The sequence below is a fragment of the Sorex araneus genome, chromosome X, assembly GCF_027595985.1.
Source record: "Sorex araneus isolate mSorAra2 chromosome X, mSorAra2.pri, whole genome shotgun sequence".
NCBI classification, from domain to species: domain Eukaryota; kingdom Metazoa; phylum Chordata; class Mammalia; order Eulipotyphla; family Soricidae; genus Sorex; species Sorex araneus.
Window position 1 is genome coordinate 74,076,473 of NC_073313.1, and position 26,012 is coordinate 74,102,484.

Consider the following 26,012-nt stretch of genomic DNA (forward strand, 5'->3'; position numbering starts at 1 on the left):
TAAATTCCCTCTTACAGGTGCTGCTTGCTACACATTTCTTTGTCTTCTGTTTGTCATTCCAGCCACTCTATGATGCCGCTTACCTTACGATGTATAATATCTGCTTCACTTCCTTGCCCATCCTGGCTTACAGCCTCCTGGAGCAGCACATCAACATCGACACGCTGACCTCAGATCCCCGATTGTATATGTAAGTTGAGTACTTCAAACTCCCTCCAGTTTGGAGTTGAAACTTGAACCCTAGGACGCCAGCCCTGGGCCCTCTCTGTCTGTCCACTACTGTGTGTCTCACCTAAAACACCAAACTTTAGACTTCAGGACAAGACATGCTAAATTCCGGGTGATCTTGGGTCATCACCATGACACTAAGGTCAGATGAGACCTTGAGAAGTCAGTAGCAGAGGGTCAACTCTCTTTCATGGCACATAGGTGCTCAGACAAGTATCAGCCTCTTTGTTTGTCTGCGTTTTTTGTTTTAGGACCATACTCAATGGTGCACAGGGGTTACACCTGGCTCTGCACTCAGGAATCACTCCTGGAGGGCTGGGGGGACCATATAGGTTGCCAGGGATCGAGCCCCGATCAACCACGTGCAGGGCAAGGCACCCTACCTGCTATTGGAGTCCTACCACTCTGGCCTCAAACATGTTTCTCTTCATCTGGAAAATGGGGTTGATCATAATCTCTAACCTACATTCTAATTCTAGTTAGAATAAAATACATGAAAAGTGTGCAGCGCATTTTCATAAAAAGTGCTCGGTGCTAGTTATTTAGCTAGTTGGTGCTAGCTAGCTAGTTAGTGCTCGGTGCTAGTTAGCTAGTGCTAGCCAGTTAGTTAAGTAGCTAGTTAGTGCTAGTTAGTCGAGTTAGAATAAAGTCCCTGAAAAATGCTAAGTGAAAAGTGCTCATGGGTTAAATTCCCCATAAATATTGTTAGCTCTGGGGGTAAAGAAACTCCCCTCCAGCTTTTCAGATTGTGGGTTTACTATCATGTGTCGGTGGGAAGGGACCAGAACGTTAGTGTCACCCAGAGTTGCTGGTGCCACCCCATGAGGCAGCGGGAATGATCACTAGTACTCTTGAGGGTTGCTTTTGGTTTGCTTCCTTACATTAGGTACATTGAGGGCGAGGGGCCCCTGAGTGATTTCCTTTTCTGAAGAGATGGTAAGCTGCGTCAGTATGGGAAGCTGGTTTAGGTGTTCTGTTCGGAATTTGCAGCTCCCGAGACCAGACCATTCAACAAGAAAACGAAGGTGGTTGCCTAGGTGTGGGGCCTATCCCTCAGCATGTACATACCTCCAGACTTTGGGGCTGGAGCAATAGCACAGCGGGGAGGGCATTTGCCTTGCACGCGGTCGACTCAGGTTCGATTCCCAGCATCCCATATGGTCCCCCGAGCACCGCCAGGAGTAATTCCTGAGTGCAGAGCCAGAAGTAACCCCTGTGCATCGCCGGGTGTGACCCATAAAGCCAAAAAAAAAAATCTCCAGACTTGAATCTGATCTTAGGGATCTGGAGTTTTTGAGAAAGGCATGATTAAAAACATAAAACACTTCTAGGAGCCAGAGAGCTAGTTCAGGGGGAAGGAAGGCATTTTGCTTTGCATGTGACCAATCCCATTTTAGTCTCCTGCATCCCATATAGTCCTATGAGCACTGCCAGTATAAGCCCTCATTCCCTTCCCCTTACATAAAAGCTCCATACAGAGCTAGACAGTGGTTTTCCAGCCGCTGGCCCAAGGGCCAGTGCTGGTCAGCTTGTGTTGAGTGCCACTGGTTTGGATTGGAATATCGGTTTCTACCTCGGTGGCCTACGGTTCTTTTTTCATATAAACTGCACCTGAAGCACAGCCTGCCCCGCCCCTCCCTTTTAGCCCCATCGTAACACCATTTTATTGAAGAAAATAATTAACCCATCAAGCCGTTATATTCATTTCGTGTCCGTGGGAAATGGATGCTTTTCTCCACGGATGGGAGACTTGGCATTAGCCCAGTTGCTTTTAACCTGTGATTTAATTGAGTTTTAATAAGTGAAGCCTACGGCTAAGGATAAAGATGTTCATTTGCAGTCAACCATAAGCACTGCCCGAGGAGTTGAAAGCAAGTGCAATAGAGATTTGGGTGTTTTGTTCGCATGCAATGAAGGTGCACAAAGTGAAGGAATTTTCTTAACTACTCTGACTCAGAACTCGCGTTTAGTCATTGTTTGACTTAACCAAATTTATTGAATTGGCCATTGTCTTTTCGGGGCTGGAGAGATAGCACAAGGGTTAAGGTGCTTGTTTTTGGGGGGCTGGGGCAATAGCACAGCGGGGAGGGTGTTTGCCTTGCATATAAGCTGACCCGGGGTTGGATTCCCAGCATCCCATATGGTCCCCCAAGCACCACCAGGAGTAATTCCTGAGTGCAGAGCAGGAGTAACCACTGAGCATCACCAGATGTGACCCAAAAAGCAAAAAAATGAAAGGTGTTTGTTTTCTATGCAGCCATCCCTGGTTTGATCCCCAGCACCACTGTATCATATATATAGTCCCCTGAGCACCGCCAGGAGTAACCTTGATCTCAGAGCAAGGAGTAGCATCTGCATGTCACCAGGTGTGACCCCCCCCAAGAAGTTATCACCCCTTAAAAAGTTATCTTGGAAAATTTCAAATGCACAGAGAAGTTGAGAAAATGCAGTTAATACAGTTAGTTTCCCTGTCTCTGTCATACTCAGCAGTGATCCACTGAGAATTCGGCTGTGTGTAATCTGTGACTCCTCCAGCTCTCACGTACTTTTGGGGGAAATGAATAGGATATCTCTTAAACACAAGGTCTTTAAAAAACAGTACCCTGTCATACTGAAAAATTAACTTAGAGGGCACTGAGTGCCTCCTTTGCTTGCCAGCGCTCTTGGTTTGATCCCCAGCACTTCATAGTCCGCTGATTCCCGCCTGCACATCCCAGCCCTCCTGAGTGTAGCCCCCAAACTGACACAAAGCAAATGGACAAAAATTTACTGGAAAACCAATCCATAAAATCATGAGCCACTCAGTTCAAATTTCTCCCGTTGCTTCCTTTCTTTCAGTGCATGCTTGTTCAAATAAGAATCACTGATTCGGGGCTGGAGCAATAGCACAGCGGGTAGGGCATTTGCCTTGCACGCGGCCGACCCGGGTTCGATTCCCAGCATCCCATATGGTCCCCTGAGCGCCGTTAGGGGTAATTCCTGAGTGCCTGTGGCAGGAGTAACTCCTGTGCATCGCTGGGTATGACCCAAAATGAAAAAAAATCACTGGTTCATCTATTACAATTGCTTTTTATGCTTCCTGAACTTTATTCTGGGTGTGGGTAAGGGGTTGGGTCACTTCCGTGGTGCTCAGGGATTATTTCTAGCTCAGTGCTCAGCAGTGAACTCTGGCAGTGCTCAGGACCATATGCTATGCCAGGGATTGAACCAGGGCAGGCCAAGGCACCCACTTCCAAAGTACACATCTTCCTTCCTATATTATCTTTCTAATGCTTCTTCTTGAGGATTTTTCAATTTGTAGACGAACCTGAGAATCTTGTTTGTTTGGGGACCAGTCTTGGCTGTGCTCAGGACCTACACCTGGCTCTGTACTCAGGGATCACTCCTGACAGGGCTCAGGGGCCCATCTAGGATTCTGGGGAGCAAACTCTGCTGCGTGCAAGGCAAACACCCTACCTGCTATATTGTCGCTCCAGCCCTGAGATTTTCTTTTTGTTTTTACAAAATTGTATCATTTATCTTATAACTTCTAATGGGTCTATCATTTGCTTCTGGGTGTGCACGACCTTGTTTAATAGAGTAACCTCTGCTCTCAATTTTTTTTTCTTTTTGGGTCACACGTGGCGATGGACAGGGGTTACTCCTGGTTTTACACTCAGGAATTACCCCTGGCGGTGGGTGACATCCCTAACCACAATGGTTTTGTAAGGATTCAATGAGTGACTTCAAACCAGGCCTTGCACACAGTATGTTTTCGGCAGATGGTAGCCTTCACTCGTGCTATCCTAGCATCCTCTCCGCATCACTTCAGAGTGGTGCTGAGCATTTTCATGCATGGAAAAGGGTGCAAAGCAGATGCGTGCTGCTGACCACCTTCATTTATTGCAAGGGTGGTGATGAAATTTTAGAGTCCATGCTACGAAGGATCACGGCGGATCGGTTTCGTGTCACTGGTACATCTGCCACATCCAGTGCCTTAAGTGGACATTAGCCACCTTGTGCCTGGTGCACAACCCCACATCAATCTTCTGTTTGACCTGCGCTGACGCTCTGTGTGGTGGTCCATGGCTCCAGTCCACCAGCATGCCGTTGCCAGCATAAAGCCCTCATTGTCCTCCGTGGCTCTCGGCGGTAGAGCCATACACCACCTCTAGAGACTCTGTAGCACCTGGTCACTCTCACCTTCAAGGTGTCACTGGAACATTTTGGAGTGCAGCAGGACATACTCAGATCCTTTCCTCTTCTTTCAGAGAAATTTGAAAAGTAAACTGCAGTTCTTTCCTGTATGGCAGAGTCATCATTCTCATTCCCAGTTCAGGGGACAGAGAGTGAGAGAAGGGTAGCTGGAGAAAGAGAGGGCTGGAGAGAGAGATAGAGGCACTGCAGTGGGGCAGAGAGGGGGTGGAAGAATGAAGGGCTGGAGGGAGGCACTGCAGTGGAGCAGAGAGGGGGTGGAAGAATGGAGGGCTGGAGGGAGACACTGCAGTGGAGCAGAGAGAGGGGGTGGAAGAATGGAGGGCTGGAGAGAGGCACTGCAGTGGGGCAGAGAGAGGGAGAGTGGCTGGAGAAAGAGAGGGCTGGAGAGGCACCGCAGTGGGCAGAGAGGGGGTGGAAAAAGAGCTAGAGAGAGGCACTGCAGTGGGGCAGAGAGATGGGTAGAAAGAGAGGGCTGGGGAGACGCACTGCAGCAGGTGTGAGGGATGGAGAAAGTGGGCTGGAGAGAGGCTCTAGAGCAGGGCAGAGAGCGAAGAGGGTGGAGAAAGAGGGCTGGAGAGAGCACCACTACAGTGGGGCAAAGAGAGATAGGAGAAAGTGACAGCCACCCCGGCACTCCATGGCCAGCGCTGAGTGTGTTCCCCAGCACCGCCAGGAATGACCCATTCCTCGCCTCAGCACCAGGGGTAAGCCCTGAGCACCAGTGTCTGTGGCCCTCAAACTAAAAAACAGATAAAATGAAAATTAAAGATGAGAGCAAAGAAAAGTCCTAGGATTCCATCCGGTGGTGTCAGCTCCAAGTCCTGGTGCTCTCACCGTCCCCTCCCCCCACCTTTCTCTCGTCCAGCCCTTCATGTCGACTCATATAGTCTGGTTTTGTTATTGTAGTTGTTGTTGTTTGGGGGCCACACCCACGGGTTCTCCTGGCCAGCTCAGAAGACCATATACAGTCCTGGGGATCCAATCAAGATTAGCCTAGTGCAAGGCAATCGCCCTGCCCTCTGTACTCCCACCCTTGACTCTTACAGTCTGAGTTTCAAACTGCTTCATCATTCATCTCAAGGGCAGCCAGAAGAATCTCACCTGTATCCCAACACATCAGACAACGCTTTTCGAGTAGGAACTCCCAGATGGGTCAAGGTTGTCAGCTGCTCCCTGTGTAGATCACATAGATCGCAAGGAGGTGCCTTTCCTGTAGCTCCCTCTGGCCCTGGGAACAGACTTAGTGGCTGTGGTGAGAACCTCCAATTTCCTCCTGCTACTTTCTTGGCAAGTAGCAGCACATCGCCTTATGCAGCCCCCGAGTCGCAGATTCCTGCAGAGAGCTAGAAATCCCAGTAATCACAGGTTGCCTAACTGCCACATTTTCAGAAAACTTTATAGTACTCAGTGCCAGCTGAGATCAGTTGCATTTACATTTCCAAGGTGTTTCTCACTTGAAGTAGACTCATGACCATTCTTGAACAAAGAAGATGAGAAGGGAAGTCACTGGGTAAGTGGTGGAGGAACAGGGGTCCAGGGGTTGGAGCTTTGATTATGCTGGTGATATGGGAAAGTGGTGTAGCTATGTAGCCAAAGCACAGACCTGACAACTCTGAAAACCTGAGACCTAAACCGCAGATACCAAGGGTCCATGGCTTACTAGGTTCAATCCCCATATGGTCTTCCAAGCACCACCAGGAGTAATTCTGAATGCAGAATCAGGAGTAACCCCCGAGCATTGCTAGGTGTGGCCCAACTACCCCACCAAAAATAAAAAATACCATAAAACATAGCACCAGACTTGGACATGTAGCTGTCAAGGTAGCAGGTGGGGAGGGGTGGGGGGGGGAGCTTGGGAATACTGGTGGTGGGAAGTTGACCATGGTGGTGTTGGAATATTATATGCCTAAGACTCATGTCAAGAATATCATAAGACCCGGCTCTTTAAAAAATAAAATTAAAAAGCAATTGCCGGTACATGTGCTCTTTGTGTCACTCGAGGCTTTTGATAACTGGATGAAGAAACTGTCTCAAGAAGGCTTAAGAGTTCCAGTTGCCAAACCATCTTTTGGCAGCTCTCATGGAATTGGTAGCTGCATTTCACATGCTGACCTGTACCCAAGAGCTTCCCTTAACTTTAAACGTACTGTTAACTTTTGATCGATCCGCCTGGCTGGGTCAATGACTTCTTTGAGTCAACTGATAAAGTCAGAATGAAGTTAGAAACTCAGAATATGAGAGTCAAGGGCAGGACAGATCCAATTGGCAGGATCCAGTCTTGATTGGATCCCCAGGATGGTATATGGTTTCCTGAGCTGGCCAGGAGTGATCCCTGAGCATCAGGCTGGGGAGATGTCTCAGGTGGGAGATCTCGCACGTGCCTGGCACATGCATGGCCCTGAGTTCCTGAGTTCATTCCTTGATACCGTGTGCTCCCTCTACTTCCCAGCATTGCACTGTTGCATCCAGAAGTGGCATCTATCAAAATCCATACTCTTCAGATTTATGGAAGAGCAACCCCAGACTTCTAAAAACTTATATTTCCAGGGGGCTGGAAATCTTGATTCAAAGTATTGTGTTAACTAGTGTTATTATAAGGCTGTTGTAGCTCATTTGAGCCTGGGATTTAAATCAGTTGAGGGTTGTAGACTAGCTCTGTCCCTTCCTGAGTTGACTCTTGTTGGTTTTGGTGTTTTGTCTTGTTGCATTCCTGGGGTTTCGCCCCTGAACTAACACACACGAGGCCTGTGCTCACCCGGGGTGAATTCAGGTGCGCTCCTATATCTGAGCATGTCCCAAGCTTTCCTGCACTTTTAGGTTCACCGGGTGCACTTTCAAATTTTACTTTTAATTTTATAAAGTAGTTCACAATATTTCATTACATTTAATATTCAAACACCAATCCCACCACCATTACACCTTCCCACCACAATATTTCAGATATTTCCATCCCGAACCCTAATTACTGCCCCAAAGCAGAACCGAAATAATATATTTTGTATTTTTTGTAATGAAAACTTGCTTAAAATGCTACAAAAAAGTAGAGGAAAGGGTGTGGAGATGGTTGTATTTCACCCAGGTGCCATTAAGCCCTTCCATAAGAGATCACTAACATGTTGTTAAAGGTTGAGCCTTGTGTGCTTTTATATATATATATATATATATATATATATACATATATATATACATACATACATATATATGTTTGTAAAAAACTGTGTATTTTCATCTAAGATTGTTTGGTTCCTGCTTTGACCCCTATCAAATGTGGTGTAGTAATCTTGGAGTATAAGTAGGGTGTGTGGTTTAAAGTAGCGCGCGGCTGCACAGTCCAAGAATAGATTCACTTGTGGGTGATGCTTTCCCCAAGTGTGCGGAGAGTGGCCATGGGCGTGGGGGCAGCTGGGTTCTGGAGGTTTTCGGCTGCTGGGGCTGGGTCCCTTGGGGCAAGGAGGGGTCTCACCTGCCCCAAATGAAAAACAGCCTGGCATGGTTATGGCAAGCATCATGTTATGCTCCCTTCCGGAGCACTTTCAACTTAAACTGATGCCCAGCTCCATCTCATACCATGAACTCAGAGCAAAGGTGGAAGTTTCCCACACCGCGTCCCATCGCACTGCCTGGATATTTTATTCTTTAATTTTTCTGCCTAGATATTTTTTCATTAGTATTTTTCTGCTTTGGGGATCACAGCCAGCTGCACTCAAGGCCTTCTGGTTCTGTGCTTAGATCACTGCTGCTGCTTTGGGGCACCATATGCAGTGCGAGGGCTTGAACACAGGTCAGCCACATTGCAAATTAAGGTCTTTAATGCCTGTACTAGCTCTCAGAACCCCTGCATAGGTGTTTTGAAAGGACCCTAAGCAGACTGAATGTTATTCAAAGCCTGCGAACAAGTAGGAAATTTCCTTATGGGGAGGCCCTTGTGTGTAAATAGGAGTGACCAGAATCCCTAGGTTGGACAAGAATTCTGATGCTAGTGGTGTAGTACATCCCATTCACTTCAGGGAGTGGTGCCCCCTCCCAGCTCCCCACCTCCAGAGTGCTTTGATGCAAATGAAAATGAATGTCCAAAATTCTAAATTCAGGTTTCTGGTATGTAATACGTATTCGGCACATGGGAACTAATTATTGTTGGTCATGTTATTCTTGTCAGTGGGCAGAATTTGAAAAGAGTAACGATTTACTCCAGTGCATCAGTCCGAAAGCGACTGCATGCAGCTAAGCCCTGCACAGTCTGGCCTTCGGCCAAAAGCATTCCAGTCCCTGCAGGGGAAGCTGCTTCCCCGTAGTAGATCAAACCATAAAGTAGGTAGCACTTCCCTGTAACAGGTCAAGCCAAAAGTCCCTGGGCTTTTCACTGTCTGATCCAGCAGAAAACCTCCACAGACTCACTAACGTGCGTTTTCTCTGACTTCTCAATAGGAAAATTTCCGGCAATGCCATGCTACAGTTGGGCCCCTTCTTATATTGGACATTCCTGGCCGCGTTTGAAGGGACAGTGTTCTTCTTTGGGACTTACTTTCTTTTTCAGACATCCTCCTTAGAAGAAAATGCAAAGGTAACAATATGTGAAATAACGCATTTGGCTTATCTCTTTGCTTAGGCCCTTGACTGTGACAGGCCTATTCAAATGGCAGTTCATCTTTATGTGAGTTCTGCTGAGGTCTGGTATTTTAGTTCTCATCGCTTGTTTAGAATAACACCAATGTCCAAGCAGGAAAGCACTTCCCAGGTGAGTGGCTAGGGCATATCTGTGCGAACCTTCCAGAAGCCTAGCATGGCTATCACCTTTTACTAGATGACAGGTTTTACTAGATGACAGGGCTTTAGACTTTGGACCCATACACTTGGATGGGGTCAACACTTGTCTTGCTTCAAAGCGATTTGGCTCTACTCAGTTCTCAGTCATGGCCACTTTCCCTGTGTTCTCAGCCAGCTACTGCCGTGCTGAGCTCCGGGGTTGGGAGACTTCTGCTCTGGATTGTGTTCTGGGAGAGAAAGAGTAATATGGGGTGGGGAATTGAGCCTTGATCCTTACACGCTCCTCTCCTTTGCTGTTTCTGGGCACCCTCTGTCATGATCATTCGTTCTTAATTATCCATAATGTGCAGCAGTAACGTGCAGGTTCGAAAAGAATCTACCGAGCTTCTAGATCCTAGACACTCACCACTACTACACAAGTGAATTGGAATGGTCACTTGCCACAGAGTGCAAGAGTAAAACCCTCTTTCATTTGGACTTGGCAGGAATCTGTTTGTGTCAACCTATTTAAAGAAAACGCTCTGAATCACTGTTGAGGGAACCCAGGCTTAATACTTCAGTACGTGCATCCAGAACACATGGGAAAGGCAAGGATCCAACACAATTTCTGTGCCCTTGGGCCAGTGCATTTCACTTTCCCAAGTCGGCTTTGCTATCAGGAGGCAGGGTTTAGATTTTATGAGTCCTCATTTTATGAGTCCTTCAGCTTTATGACTGAGTCTGTGCCTTTCACTTTTGTATTTTGTCTTTATTTGGCACATAAACTGTGGAGAGCTGACTGTTGCTTAAGAAGTACTCGCCCCCACACGGACAGATACTCGTCCTGCCATCCTGGAAAGATGGTTTCTTAACTCAGCAAAATCTACAGGTGGTGCATAGGGAGCCTTCACGCAGTCTCCATCTCTCCGCTTCATCTCTCATCGTGAATGCACTCATTCCACAGATATTCAGTTTGCTATTCATTGCACCATCCTTTTAAATGTTTGCCGCATTGGCAGTATGCATGAGAACAATTACCACTCCAACAGGACGCCCCTCCCACCCCCCAAATATGATTTGGTCGGATTCTTTTTTGGTTGCCGCTACCACCCACAGATTTGGATTTTGGCTCTTCTAGACTCACATTTCAAAATTCATTTTCCATTGCAGTCTTGCATGTTCTGCTCTTGAGAGCATTTGGTAAGCCTCTGCCATTCATTGTCAGGTTCGGTTTCCATAAGGTCGAAACCAGCTTTATTTTGATGTGCTCATGCTGACAGCTCTAATATTTACAGCCCCCAGTTGGTCTGCCTCTTTGAAATGAGTCCATTCGTCTACATCTGCCTTCCTATAGGAGAGTTTGAGTTCCGTAATACAGAAAGAGCCGATCTCTAACTTCTTGGAGACATGACTCATTCAGATGATTTTGTTTTGATGAACAGCACCTTGAACTTCTCTGCTACTAAGATTTCCCCCCACCCTCCGCTGCACTGTTACCACACTGGTGTGCTCCAAATGTGGTGTTGCACCAAGCGTGGAAATAAACTCAGCCACCCAAAGTGAGGTATCGCTGCACAAGAAGACACAGGGTCACCGTAATATCTAGCATTTTGGTCCGGTCTTTGGACCAGACGTTTCCCTAAACAGTTCATACAAAATAAACTTTGGCAGTCACACACAGGACAAGACTTGCCATTTTGTTTTGTAAACAGGTGTATATAGTAACGCTTCATATAATTGTAAAATGTTTTTCAGGTTTATGGAAACTGGACCTTTGGAACCATTGTTTTTACAGTCCTGGTATTCACTGTAACTTTAAAGGTTAGAGTTTTTATTTACTCAGATAACTTTAATACCATTTTTGTAATGTTTTCTGGTCTCAGATTAATGTCTTTTCTGTCTTGTACTCTGTATTATTTGCAGCTTATTACTTGAGGCTGAATGCTTACTAAAATATATTAGAAATCTGGACATGTCTATGCTATCATCTGTGATCCACTTTCTCCAGCATACTAGCTTAGTGTGTTTAGTTTTTTTTCTAATTCATACACTATACTTATGCATGCTGAAAGTCTGTTCCTTTCCTGCTATTTTCAAGATGTTATGATAAGTGCTATATAAACAGGCTATGAGTGTGTGCGTGTTTCTATCTTAAGTCCTTGAATATTTTTTAAAGCTATATATCTGTTTAAGAATGCCAGACCTGGAAGGAATTTGGGTTGAATTCCATGAGTGAGATGTGTACATATGAGCTCTGTAGTGGTAAGATTTTACAGTGTCTTCAGCACTGAGAATTACCCAGATTAGTGGCAAGATTCTTAAGATTCTGTAGCAGGTGACGTACAAGTGGGTTAATTTGGACAGAATCATTAATATTATGATTCCATGCATCACAGGTGCGTTGTGATTCGAAAGTTGAGGGTATCATAGTTGTGAACCTAAAGAGTTGATCAAAAATCTGTAAAAAATCTCACATCAGGGTCCAAGAATGCGTGCCTTTAAATGCATTACACTACTTCAGTGGTCAGAACTTGAGTTTAGAAATTGGCAGAGGACCTTTAACCATCTTTCCCCCCTGATTTTTTAACTCCAGCTTCATTTTTCATAACAAAGAGAAGTCATATATATTTACTTTAGTTTAATATTTCTAATATTATAGAACTGCAAAAAATACTGTTACAGTTCATCTTTATTTAGTCACTCCTGTGCTGGATTTGTTTTCCTGCCTCTTTTTTTCCATTCTGGTAAATGGAACTAAAAGTTGCCCCTGCCTCTCTGAAGATTTCTGTGCAAAATCAACCAGTGCATACATGGAAAGTAATTTTTCTTTTGGTTTTTAGGCCACACTTGGTGATGCTTAGGCCTTACTCCTGTGTCTGTGTTCAGGGAGCACCCCTGGTGGGCTCAGGGGACCGTATGTGGTGCCAGGGATTGAACCCAGGTTAGCCACATGAGCAGGCACCCTACTTACTGTACTATCACTCTAGCCCCAACACAGAAAGTGTTTAGAGTGGGACCCAGCACCTAGAATGCATTCAGTTCAATGGGTGCTTAGTTGTATTTATTTCTTACCATGTGTCCCAGGTTCCTGATTGGAATCCCCCTTGATCTTTTGCCCTGCTCCCACCTTTCCTGTCCCCCTTCACAGTTAAACTTGGCCTCATTGTAGCAGTTTCCACTTATGCCTCAAAAAATAGGAAGGCTGTTATTTTGTGTGACATTTTCCTTAGTAGTTCGAAGATTAAGGATTCAAACCAGGGCTCCCTTAATCGTATTATCCACATCTGTTACAGATGAGGAAAGATCACAGTTGTAGATCTTGCCATCCAAGCAAGTAACAAAACTGAGACACCCGCTCCCCTTCAGATCTGAAACACCCCCAACTGTAGCTAATGCAGACCAGAGATTTTCAGCCAGCATAGCAGACCACACTTTTATGGTTTTAGATGACACTTGAAAACCCAGGCACGATCTGAAGTGATCAGCTCAGGCACAAACAGGACTGTTGAATGAGTTGTGAGAGGAACGGACTAGAGATGGGTTTCCCCACCGGAAGGTAGAGATGGGTTTCCCCACCAGAAGGCAGCCATATAGACCCACATGTTACTCGATGGCAGGGGTGGAGAGCCACATAGATGCCCTTGTGATTCATGGCATCCATCTGCAATAACCAAGCTTTCCCCTTCCCTAGTACCACTGCTCTTCCTCTGCTCCTTTTCAGTAATCCTGCCTCCGCAGCCAGTCACGGCTTCTCCTTGGCCACCAACTCTCTGCTAGACTGGGGACACGGAACTTTTAGATATTTACATTACCACTTGCCTTCCCTTGCACTCGGGAGGCAACTGCAGCCCACACGTACTAGCGACTTGCTTGCCCACAGCACTCCAGAGATAGAAGCCTTGGCTCAAAGCTCTTTCTTCTCTTCACTCTTTAACAGCCTGGATTCTGTGTTTTTGTTATTTTTTTTTTTGCTTTTGGGTTCACACCTGGCCTTGCACAGGGGTTACTCCTGGATTATGCACTCAGGAATTACCCCTGGCGGTACTTGGGGAACCATATGGGATGCTGGGAATCGAGTCTGGGTTGGCCACGTGCAAGGCAAGTGCCCTACCCGCTGTGCTATCGCTCCAGCCCCTGGATTCTGTTATCAATCGTGTTACTTCCCTGGATGCACGGGCTAAGGTAGAGCTTCTTGTAAGTAACAGACTGCATGCAAGCTGACTAGGTACTGTCATGCAGTGCCGGTGGAGTGTACCCATCATGACATCTCTCTTGTTTCTTTCCAGCTCGCCTTGGACACCCGTTTCTGGACATGGATTAATCATTTTGTGATTTGGGGTTCTTTAGCCTTTTACGTGTTTTTCTCATTCTTCTGGGGCGGAATTATTTGGTAAGCAGCTGCACGTGTGCGAGTAACACGTTAGCAACAAAGTGGATATTGATCTATGTGCGTTGTCCATGCGAACATTAGTTATGCCTGGAAAGCCTTGAGTATACAAGGTGACAGGTCTTCTGTATTAATAGACTGGAATTCACTTCTCCCCAGTGCCACTCTCAATTTCAGGTAAGATTTCAGATCCAAGTCTCTCTGGAAGTTGCTCAGACTTGTGCACCCCCTTTCTGGTAGTTTCTTCTAAACCTGTCAACTTGAAGGTAGGTAAGCACCCTCTCTTGGAAGGGCTACAGTCAATTCTATCTTGATCTCCCATGTTGTTTCCCATGGAATCACTCATTTTGCAAAGTATCTCCACAGTAGATACACCATTAACCGTTTGGACCCTATCCTCTCTTTATGATCGACCATCACTTGTGTCACAAAGGATGCCCTGGATATAATGAGTGTATATCACTTGCTACGCAGAATCATATATTGAGATCCTCATTTGGAGGGCAGGGGTGCTGTAAAGACAGACTCGACAGCTGGGCTTTGTGGCTCATTCCTTTCCTGCCGGTGCATTAAATGCATGTCCAGTATGTACTTTGTGCTCTGGAACACAGTGAGGAATAGAACGCACGCCTGCCTCAGGGAGGTTAGAGTCCAGGTAGCCACTGTAAGCTGTGCTCAGGAGAGTTAATAAGGATCAGAGTTGGTCAGATTGCTCTTCGTACTTCCAGGGGCTTGCATTTTTGTATTTAAGTTCCCAGTTGTTTTTGTCAGTCAGTAGTCCCCCCTGCCCCCACCCCGAGCATGGCTAGAATAAACACAGCAAAGGGATGCTGGGAGTACATCCTTTCCCTGATCTGAGTCAAATCTATTCAAGCCTTGTTTGGGTTATCACAGAGATGAGAGGGACCAGGCTCTGTCCCAGGAGACTCAATTAGAAGAATCTCATGCTTCGCTAAAAGAAAGAGTTTTAAGAGATACCAATATGAAACACCCAGGCCCTTAAAAAGGACTCAGCACTAGGAAGTATAATTAATTACAGAAGACATTTGGTGCTTATGTTAGGCAATTGTTGAAACGGAAGGAAATCTTCTTTTCTTCCCGAATAGACAAATGAATCAAAGTTGATTAACCACACAGAAAATCGCCGGTCTGCCCCAGAGTTCCATAATTCCGTGAACCTGTGCAATCAGCACCTGAGCTAATTATACAGAATTTCCACAGATTCAAATATTTTTAGCAAACGAGGGTCTGTTTCCGTAGACTGTTTCTTAAATCCTTGAAGTGATTAAAACATTGACACACCTCTAATGTCAGTATTCATTAGAGCTGCTTAGTGAAAACGAAATACCAATGAGCTTGTGCGTATGTGCGTATTTCGTCGCCCGTGGTGCTGTGTGCTGTTTGGAAGTAGACCTGTATTGAGCTGCTCCCCAAATATAAACGGTAGCTCCGAACGCTACCATCATGCTGCAGCTTGGACTGGTTGGCACTTCTGAGCACAGGCTGCAGCTGGTCTCTGTGCCCAGCTACCCCCTTGGAGATGTGACCCACCCCTGTGAAGATTGCACAGTCACAGAGCTGCTGTCCTCAACTCAGTCTCAGAATAATGCTCTCTTGGGGTTTTAATATTTTTAAAAGCTTGCGACATATATCGGGCATTAAGGAGAGGGGTCAGGTACGGTAAGGAGCACAAGGGAGAACACAGGCATATCAAAGGTAGAGAGAAACCAACGTACACATCCTACCATTTCAAGTCTGAGGCTGCACATCTCCAGAGGGGAGATTCAGGCGGCATGTACCTGGGCACCACAGCCCCGGCTCAACACATGCGTGCTGGTGGCACATGTGTGGTTAATGTGAGCATTTCTTATATTAGTAGTAGTAGTATTTGCATGAGGGCCATAACCGGTGGTACTCAGAAGCTCTTGCTCTTCCTAGCTCTGTGCTCATGAGCGATGCCTGGCAGTATTCAGGGGCAACTGTATGTAGTGCCAGGGATTCAAACTGGAATTGGCGTGATGCAGGACCAGTGCCTTAATCCTTGTACACTCTCTCACACCCTCTTCTTTTGTATTTATTTTTTAATAGTGAATCATTGTGAGGTACAGTTACATACTTGCAAACTTTCGTGTTTGCGTTTCAGTCATAAAGTGATCGAGTACCCATTTCTACACCAGTGCCCATTCTCCACCACCAGTGATCCCAGTATCCCTCCCACCACCCCTATCCATTCCCCCCCAACCCCGCCTCTGGCAGGGCATTCCTTTTTGTTCTGTCTCTCCTTTTGGGTGTTGTGGTTTGCAACAGAGGCATTGAGTGGCCATTGTGTTCAATGTGTAGTCTACATTCGGCACGCATCTCCTAACCCGAGCGGGTCCTCCAAACATCCTTTACTTGGTAGTCCCTTCTCTATCTGTGCTGTCTTTTCCCCAAGCATGTGAGGACGGCTTCCAGGTCATTGGGCAAACCTCCTGGTCCTTATCTCTACAACTCTTGGGTGTTAGTCTCCCACTCTGTTATTTTATATTCTACAGATGAGTGCAGTCTTTCTATGCCTATCCCTCTCTTTCCAACTCATTTCACTTAACATGATATTCTCCATGTTGATCCACTTATATGCAAATTTCATGACTTCATCTTTTCTAACAGCTGCATAGTATTCCATTGTTATACCCTCTTATTTTTGGCTTTTTTGTTTTAACACCTGGCGATGCTCAGGGGTTACTCCTGGCTCTGCTCTCAGGAATTACCCCTGGTCGTGCTCGGGAGGCCATGCTGAATGTTGGGTTTTGAACCAGGTTGGCCAAGTACAAGGCAAATGCCCTGCCCACTATCTTATCACCACAGCCCCACTCTCTTTTTTTCACTCCTACTCTTCAAAGATCTTTGACAAGGTTTTTAAAAGTCTCCTGAGAGAGAGACAGAGACAGAGAGAAGGAAAGTGCCTGCCATAGAGGCAGGCTGCTGGGAGTGGCAGGAGTGATATGGGAGACATTGGTGGTGGGAAATGTACACTGGTGGAAGGATGGGTGTTGGAACATTGTATGACTGAAACCCAATCAAAAAAACTTTGTAACTGTATCTTGTGGTGATTTAGTAATATTTTTTAGAAAATTAGAAATCTCTTGAGATGTTAGTTACATAGTACTATTTGTTTTGAATACCTGTGACTAATCATCAGTTGTCTTTGGACCTTTCCTGTGGCTCAGATAATGGCCTAGAAAATGAGGAAGTTCCTCTGAATCTGAGTAAGACTAGCACTCTGCCGAAGTCTCTTCTGAATGTTAGCGACCCCAGACTAGTGTTTCTCAGCCGTGTGCTAGGGCCAGTCTGTAGAATTCTTCCTGCTGGTTCACAGAAAAAGTCATTGCGCTTAAGACTAGATCTTAATTGGAGCATGTATTGGAGCAGAGCAGGACCAACTGCAACAATGTGTGTGTATAAAGTCTGAAACACACACACACATATACACACACATAGTCGTTGTTTTATTTTCACCAGTCTAAGGGTGCTCCACAGAAAGGTGGACCAACACTGCCCCAGAAAGCCAGATATCATTTTGTTTTTTGTTTTTTGTTTTTTGTTTGCTTTTGGGGTCACACCCGGCGATGCTCAGGGGTTACTCCTGGCTCATGCACTCAGGAATTACTCCTGGCGGTGTTCAGGGGACCATATGGGATGCTGGGAATCGAACCTGGGTCGGCCGCCGTGTGCAAGGCAAACGCCCTACCCGCTGGACTATCATCGCTCCAGCCCCAGAAAGCCAGATATTATGGAGATTCCAAAAATCGTGAAGATTTGATCAGTGTGCATACTGTGGGTGGAGGCCTTGCTTGGGGCATGGCATATGGGAGCCCCGGGTTAAATCGCCAACATTCCATGATCCCCACCCCCGGCACCACCTCCAGAAAAAAAAGTACAGACAGCAGGGTTTTGCCTAAGAAACTAGTTTCTCTTCACTTAGCACCGTGAGTGATCCAAAGGGACCAGAGCTGTTCCCAAAGGGCCCCTGATCCCAGGGGAGTCCACTGTACCCCTCAGTCTTCAAAGGCATTTGAGTTTTGCAGGGCACATAGCTGGTAGCACAAGAGATTTAGCACTTGCTTCTGGCAAGATGGCAGCTTTCAGCCACTCCCCAGGAGCCACAGACCGTCCCCGAGCACCGCCGGGGATCACTCCCCAGTACAGAACCAGGAGTAGCCCTCAAGCACCACTGGGTGTAGCCAGTGAGGCTGGTTAGACGGGTGGCACTTCTCAGCAGCTGTTTGCCACACCAGTGGCTCATGTGGGCTCCAGGATTGAAGGTCCCATTAGCATTAGTGCCATGTCTCAGCATTCTTGGCACACTCGGTCTATGTGAGTGGAAATGGTAGATTCCTCCCCTATGAGAGAGATAAGCGTTACTGCCCCTTTTGCTCCATCATATAGTTTGGGTGGGAGCTTTTTAAAAAATGTCTTTTCAGGTTGAACAGGGAGCAAAAATCTATCCTCATCTTAATAAAAGAGCCAAGGAAGTACATTTCTTCATGGCATAAACATTAAACACCATGTCTCTTGAATATCTTGGATGCTCCAACATTTCTTAACACAAATATTCTCTAGTTGGCAGACTTAAAAATTGATTGCTTAGTGGTTTTCAAGTCAAATGCATTTTATTATCTTTTCCCCCTTTCAATTATCTCTCCTTTCTTTCCCAACATTTGGTAAATGCAATATTTACTACTTTGGGGGGTGTTCTAAAGAACATTATTTTTATTACTGCGCAAATTCCTTTTAAATGCAAAAGACAGTTTACAATTACAATTGTGTTTTGTGTGACTGAATCTGATTTTTCTTTTGTGTTTTCTTTCCACTCCAGGCCTTTTCTTAAGCAGCAGAGAATGTATTTCGTGTTCGCTCAAATGCTGTCTTCTGTATCCACATGGTTGGCCATAATTCTTCTAATATTTATCAGCCTTTTCCCTGAGATTCTCCTGATAGTGTTAAAGAATGTAAGAAGAAGAAGTGCCAGGGTAAGATCTAAGTTTCTATTAGAACCTGATTTCTGGAAGGGGCTTCAAGACCTGCCATGAGCTAAAACCCTTACTTAGAGAATTGCATTAGTTACAGCATGTTAAACCCCTCCTTACAGGTTCATCACTTAATTTCCTCTTCTGCCTAAAAAGTATAGTAAAAACTTCGTTATCCAATGCAGGTGGTAAGTAGATTCCTTAACAGTGTTCTGTGTGACCTAGCAATCCATATGGAGTATCTCATATGCTCCATATGGAATTTTAAATGGAAAGATTGATATTTTTTAGCCTAGAATTTTTCATATCAGGATTTCCACACCAACATTCCAGCTCTAACCTTAGAAAATTCCCTCTGGGTATTTTGCAGATTTTTTTTAGTTGATAATCCCAATTCGCCTCTTTCAAGCCTTTCCCCTTCCTTGAATTATAGTGCTGCTTAATCTCTGTGCTGCTTCTAGCCCTGTCTGTCCGGCAGTATCTTTGAGCCAAAGAGAATTCCCTGGATGTGGTTTCTACATCCTCTGCTCCTGAACACACTCGTAAAAATCCTGAGTTGTTTCTATGGGTGTGTTGGATTTTTCTTCTCGCTGCTTAAATTGTAAATTTCCTGCAGGAATGAGAAGTTATTGCCCTCTGTCAGCTTAGTCCCTGGGCCCGCGTTGCCTGCTATCACTTGGACATGTCCAAAAAGAGACTTTAAAAGCAAAAAGGGTTGACTAGTCTAGAAAAACAAAACTTCCGGCAAATTGAGTGCAGCAAGTTAATTAAATATGTCACATTCCTGCCAGTGCTCATTTTTGGCCTAGCCAACCCTGTTTTGGGCATGTTGACAGCCATTTTTCCTAGAGCCTCGCCACGGCGAGATTTGCAGGAAATAGGCTAAGCTATATGTACCTGAATTATTGGATGAGATTAGCCCAGCCAGACACAAAACTGGTTTTTCTTGAGTTGCTGCTTTTTGTTTGATTTTGATCTGTTGAAGCGATAGACTCCAGCAGTTGACTATATACAGATGCAGGGTTTCTAAAATTAGTCTAGTGGGAAAATCTTCAGCAATTGCTTGAGATGTGTTAGAGAAAAAAATTGATACAAATTGGTATCAGTTCCAGTCACAGTAAACAATTATCAGTGGCATAAGCACCACTGATTCTTAGCCGCAGGGACAGTCGTAGTGTTACGTGGTCAGAAGTCCTTCAAGTTCTTGCCTCTGCTTGCATTTTGGCTTGGAACCTAGCCTAGCTGAGACGGCCTCGCTCTGTTCTTCCACCTTCCCATAGGCCTCCAGCTAACTCCCTCCAGCCTGGTGTTTTTAGTCTTAGGATGGGAAAAAACCACATTCATTGGCTTATACCTCGAACAAGAATAAACCAGATGCATATAGCAGGCTCTTCCCAGAAGAAATCAATTGACAATTTGCTTGAAGCCCAGTTTTTTTAAAAGTTATGTTTCAGTGGGCCAGGGAGCTAGCTTATGCTTTGCTTGCAGGAGCCCCAAGTTTGATTGCTAGCACTACATGATCCCCTGAGCACTGCCTGGAGCAAACCCCAAGCACTGTACCAGGATTTGCTCCCCCCGCTTTCTGCCCCCGGCACTACCGGTCGTGGTTCCCAAACAAAGTCAGAGTTTTAAAAATGGATACAGGGTTTACTTGTTTTTCAGAGCATCTCTAAGGTGCTCTCCCACTCTCTGTCGGGGAGTAAACATTGGGGGCAGTACTCGGAAGTGTTTTTTTTTTTAACCCCAGGTAGTGGAGTCCCAGCTTTGTGCTCTAAAGATATCACAAAAACGTCAGAATTCAAAACCTGACACATCTCTAACCTGTGTTCAGCCTTTTTCTTTGGGGGAAAAACAACCAGACTGGCTGGAAGTGACTTTTCCAGCAATTAAATGGCTTTGGAAATGGATGAAGTGTTTTTCTCAAACTCATATGACCGTTAAGTGGACAGATGCTACCGCACAGCCACTGATAGAGGTGCAGAGCATTTTCTCTTCTTAGAAACTGCAGATTTGTAACTTCTCTTGAACGCATGGAGTTCTGGGACCACAACTCTTTGTTCCGCAGCCTAGAATGTCGGCCCAGGCTCAGCATGGTATCTGTTTGCTCTGAGCGATATCCCTGACAGTAAGAAGTCTAGAGTCCGTGCTGTAGCTTGGCATGCTAATGTGCTGATACAACAAGAAGAATTTCCATAATCACTCTCATCCATCCAATCATTCATTCATTTCTCCCTAGCTTCATTAAACCAATCCAAGTGTGTCGAACCGCCTACTGATGAACATCTCTCTTTACATCCGATGTCTGAAAGGCTGCCTGGCTTTTCAGACTCTGGGATTTTGAGAGTTGCAGATGAGACAAAACATTGCAGGCACTTGGCAAGGCTGACTCTTTTCCCAGCCCCCGGCCCCATGAGAAAGTGCTAGAGCAAAGCGGCGCATCCACATGCATAAAGGCCAGCTGGAATATGGCAGCTACGACTGTTCCAATCGTCACGTCTGGGCTCCAAAGGCCCTGTTGGGCCCTTCTAAAAAGACAGAGGCCGCTTCTAAGATCACGGCAGAATGACCATCTGGGTGGCCAAGACTGGTGTGACTTTACCAGCATCCCTGGCTAAGGCATTGGCTTCCTTTAAAAACAAGGCAAAGGATTTCTTTTTTCGGGCCTGGGCTCATACCTGACAGGTTTCCTAAGGTGGGCTAAGTGCGTTCCTCCCTCGAGGTGGAAGAGCACGCTGACTTCAGCCCGAGAGTACCTCGGATCCTATGTATCCACAGGCAGGTCTGGGCAGCTGCTTGACCAAGGAAACTCAGCCGTGGATGGGCAAAGAGCTCCATTGCATTTGAGAAAGAAGCTCACCCATTTCCGTTGAACCATTGTAGAAGTCACCCTCTGTTGAATTCTAGTCAGTGCAGCACACATTGCCTGAGGCTCCACTCTCAACCCCTTACTGTGCTAGGGATTGACCCTTTGGGGACAGTCTGGCTGACCCCAGTTCTTAGGGCCACTCAGAAAAGGGGTTGAGATAGCAATACCTTGGTAAGCTTGTATAAAGCAGAATCAATCCACGGAGGTGGCTGAGGTGACTTGTTGCCACTCAGCGGATCTGTTTGCGACTCAGGGTTGTGACCTCTTGGAGCTGCCAGTAGAAAGGCTGTTATGGCAGCCTCCCCCGCAGCGGGAGTTCTAGCCCAGTCTAGCATTGGAAACAATCAGGCTCTCTTGAAAACTAAGTTGCCAGCTAAGCTCAGTCAGTACGCTTCCAGGAACTGGGCTACAGATTCCTCATCGGTCCAGTCAGCAGTCAGGTTCGTTTTTGAGGTAGAGTTTCACAGTGAAGGCCCCGTAAGGGCATTTCTTTGGTTTGTCAAGCGACCAGGCCGCATCACTGCGCTGCCCCCAGTGTGAGGAACACTGAGCCGTGGAGCAGCAAGACGCTTCAGAGACAGTTCAAGATTCAGGGTTTCTGAAAGCCGTCTCCCTCCTCACGACCACCCTTGGGCTCTCTCTCGATGACAAAACACTGGCCCCTCTCACCAAGTAGTAAAGACCATTTCCCATTGCCTATGAAGAACTTCCCACCTGTTTTGATGTGAGCTTTCCCATGTCAAGCACCACATTCCAAAGGGAGGCTTGACTTGGCCTACAAGGCCTGCTGGCAAGGGAACCTAGTAGGAGGAGACCCAGCAGCCTGTCCAGGCCTGGCTTGGGATGTCTGCACAAACCCAGAAGAGTTTGCTGTGGAGAGCGTTCTCTCGCTGTGAAAGACAGGGAAAGCGAAGCCTGGTCAACTGTCCGAGCCAGATTCCCAGAGAAAACACTGGAAATCTTGGTGAGGACAAGTGGTTAGCAGTGACAGGGATGGTTTCTGTGAGTTTTCTGACCGGTCAGAGACACCCAGAGGCAGGGGTGGGGCCTATTGACTGAGAAATCTCCTGGCCTCCAAGTCGTGGCTGTTGAGATGGTCCTTTATGCATTGGCCTCCTTGACATCCTGCTGACGGAGCTGGTGCCAGAGCTCTCTAGAGGACTGCAAAGGAATGTGAACTCGCTATACTGTTTTAGCTCATTATCTCCCACCCTCCTGCCTCCGCCACCCCTGCCAAACCCCGCAATTGCTAGCTGTATCCATTTTGGATGCTTTGACTACTCTGTCCATGCTCTCTCTTTCCTGCCTTCTCTACTTCCGTATTTCCTTTTCCTTTCTTTTACCAAGTCACCTAATTTGCCCCCTTTTATCTGTTCTGTATATAAACTCTTATCACCAATGATTGGATACAAGTTTTTGACCCCATCAGAAAGTGCCTACACTTACAGTCTTCAACAGCTAGATTTAAAACCAGGGAGTTTCGACCTCTGGCCCATGCCTATCCATAGGCATAAAAGGGTCAAAGTGAAACATAACATTGGTTTAAATAGTAAACTGTGGTGTGGGGCACTTGATACTGTGTTAATATGGTCATAGGTCTTTGCCCACATGCTAGATGACAGGTGTTAATTTTTTTTCTTAAAAAACTCATCAGTTATTTCTCCAATTTTATTCATAATTTGCTTGTCACCACCTTTTTTATTTAAGGTAAATCATAAACAGGAAAAATAAAGATACATTAAAATATGAGTAGATTGAACTCTTTTCCTTTATAAATTTAATTGTTTATTAGATTCCGATGGCTGTATGTTACACTAGCTGGTTACTATTTCTAAACCTACATATGTTCATTAGTCATAAATAGACGATATGGATAATCAGGATGAGCAGAATTGTTGGACTTCAGAGGTGACTTCCTGTCATCTCCTGCTTTACTTGGGCAGTGCCAAAACCAAGTTTGTGGGCTAGTTGAGAACTTTAGGCACAGAACGTGAAGGTAATTTTACGAAAAGCTCAGGTTTTCTGTTTAAACTTTTTAAGTTATCAAGCTAGATGTTTTAAAGAAGAAAAGCATAGCTTGTTAGCCTGTCCTCATTAAGAGGTTCTGAAAGAGAAGGAGGAAACCCAATCAAATTGTGATAGAATAAAGAAGGTAAGCCGTGGAGCTGGAGAAATAATATATAGTCCCCAAGCTCTGCACAGAGTGATCCTCAGTGCAGAGTCAGGAGTAAGCCCTGAACACAGCCTGCTGTGGCCTAAAAACAAAATTGCAGAAAGTCTGGGATATGGTTTAGTGGTAGAGTGCCTGCCTTGCTTCTGTGAGGCTACGGCGTTGACCCCCTGTGCTATCCCCTCTCCCCAAAGGAAGCAAAGCATTAGTCCAGATGTAAACAGGACTCAGGTTTGGTTTCATCACACATTTCCCCTTTGTATCTGATTTTGTTTTTGTTTTCTTTTTGGGTCACACCCAGCGATGCACAGGGGTTTACTCCTGGCTCATGCACTCAGGAATTACTCCTGGCGTGCTCAGGGACTATAGGGATGCTGAGAATTGAACCTGGGTCGGCTGCGTGCAGGGCAAACGCCCTACCCGCTGTGCTATCACTCCAGTACCCTCTGATTTAGTTTTGAATTGGTTTTCAACCTGCCATTGTCCAAGGAGCAATCAGACCTCATTATGTGTAGGTGCAGCTGAAAAGGGAAGGGCTAACCCAAGATAGATTTCTGACGGGCAGACCATGGCGCCATTTCTCTAATAAGCAAATGTGGAGCAAATGTAGGCTAGTTAATGATTAAGCCTTATTCGAATGAGAAACAGGTGTTAAAATAATTTTCTTCAGACTAGTCCACTTGCAGGGGTCCCCAATGCTTAGTGGAGAGTGCATGCCTTGCATGTGTGAGACCTAAGTTTTGATCCCTGGCACTTCCAGAAAAATAGCTCATTGTCCATTAACTAAATTGATAAATAGAATAGTAGTCTGCACATATAATAGATTGTTTCTAACTCTACTTCAAAAAGTGATGTCTTCCAACTAACATGTCATTTCAACTTCAAATTCTCAAGGTTTCTTTTTAAATGTCTTACATTTGAGAGAATATTTACTTTTTTTTTTGGTTTCTGCATTTCTCTCTTTTCTACTGCAATTTCCCACCTTTTGTGCAATTGTGAACAAGGTAACGAAACGCCTCCCTTCCTCAGGAACATCTACTATCTTCATGCTTTCTCAAACTTCCAGCAATCACAGTTTCTCTTGGAGTGAATAAGGTGATTTCCTTTCTTAATGTACCAACTTGCTTGCATTCTCATTTGCTTGACACCATTTCTGACTTTATGGAAAATTACTTCTCATGACTCATTTTTATCTCTTCATCAAGACTTAGAGTATTTTATCATTTTCCTTTTATCATTTGTTCACCTTCCCAAATTATCCCACTGGAGAGGAAGTGATTTTCACAAACTTGGACTGTAAGGCCCTAATCCCATTGACTTCCAGTTTATAGTAGTGATCCTGGCGAGTTACAGCTAATTTGGTCACCAAGACAAGGAATAATTTGCATAAATGTCTCTTTGTCTGACACACTCAAAGCACCAGCCCAACTCTCAGAGGTGTTCACCAAAAGGATGGTAAGGTTTACTAATGAAACCATATTGCCTCATCTACCACATAACCTATCAGTGCCATTTCAAAAATCCAAGTTTGCCACATACTACTAATGTCTGTTATACCTCTGCCATGAAAACAACTCAAGTTAGAGACTCTTAGGTCTTTGATTGTATTCATTTCAATGTAATGCATTTGCTGTAGTATAAATCATGTGTATTTGGGGCCAGAAGAGTAGTCTATAAGAAAATTACCTTCTACATTTTAGCACCAGGTAGGTTAACCAATCTTCAAATGCTTTAAGTATTTTTACCTCACTATTACAGAGAAATCTGAGCTGTAAAAGGGCATCTGACCCATTATCCACCAGACCTTCAGTCAGACCTCTTCTTTTACGAACATTCTCAGACGAATCTAATATATTGTAACAGGTACCTAGTGTTAAACAAGCGGGCTGGCTTTAAAGAAACAGATTAACAGCATTATAAAGAAAAAAATGAAAATATTACTCTCTAAATTTTCTCTTCTGTTGGTGTGGTGAACTTTATACTAGTCTTTGCAAAATATAAAGATGCATTACTTGGAATATGTGGAAATATGTACATATTTGTGGACATTTGCTCATTTGCTAAGCCCTCACATAAAATTAGCATCTTTCGGAGCTGAAAGGTAATATATATAATTTTTAAGGGACAAGTTGCCCTGGCAGTGAAAATGTTTAATACTGATCAGAAATAATTTTAATATACTGAAGCTCATTTGAAAAAAACTGCAAATAAATATTCCAAAATTGCATCTGTATAATAAATCAAATCAGTTTAGCATTGCATGTTTTTTGGTGTTGGGGGGGGGATTATGTGAAAATTATTCGGTGTGTTTGTCCCTTCATGTGCTGTGTCCATGTGTTTGCAGGTATAAAATTTAATGTCCTGTAAATGTCTAAGTCCCAGAATATATAACATTAATGAACCATTCTAATC

The 26,012-nt window shown here is 45.2% G+C and overlaps 1 protein-coding gene across 4 annotated transcripts in view; it reads left to right on the plus strand.

Moving 5' to 3' along the window:
* The window catches only part of ATP11C (ATPase phospholipid transporting 11C), a 219,872-nt gene that overhangs the window by 188,787 nt on the left and 5,073 nt on the right, over positions 1–26,012 (plus strand). Inside the window, exons 24-29 of one of the 4 annotated variants that reach the window (XM_055121800.1) lie at positions 63–190; positions 8,851–8,986; positions 10,924–10,989; positions 13,455–13,558; positions 18,414–18,567; positions 18,687–18,752. In XM_055121800.1, coding sequence (XP_054977775.1) covers positions 63–190; positions 8,851–8,986; positions 10,924–10,989; positions 13,455–13,558; positions 18,414–18,567; positions 18,687–18,716 — 618 coding nt within the window. In that variant the 3' untranslated portion in view covers positions 18,717–18,752. Of the gene's footprint in view, positions 1–62; positions 191–8,850; positions 8,987–10,923; positions 10,990–13,454; positions 13,559–18,413; positions 18,568–18,686; positions 18,753–24,604; positions 24,696–25,358; positions 25,464–26,012 lie in introns of all 4 variants that reach the window. The other 3 variants (XM_055121798.1, XM_055121797.1, XM_055121799.1) reach the window with 3 other exon arrangements.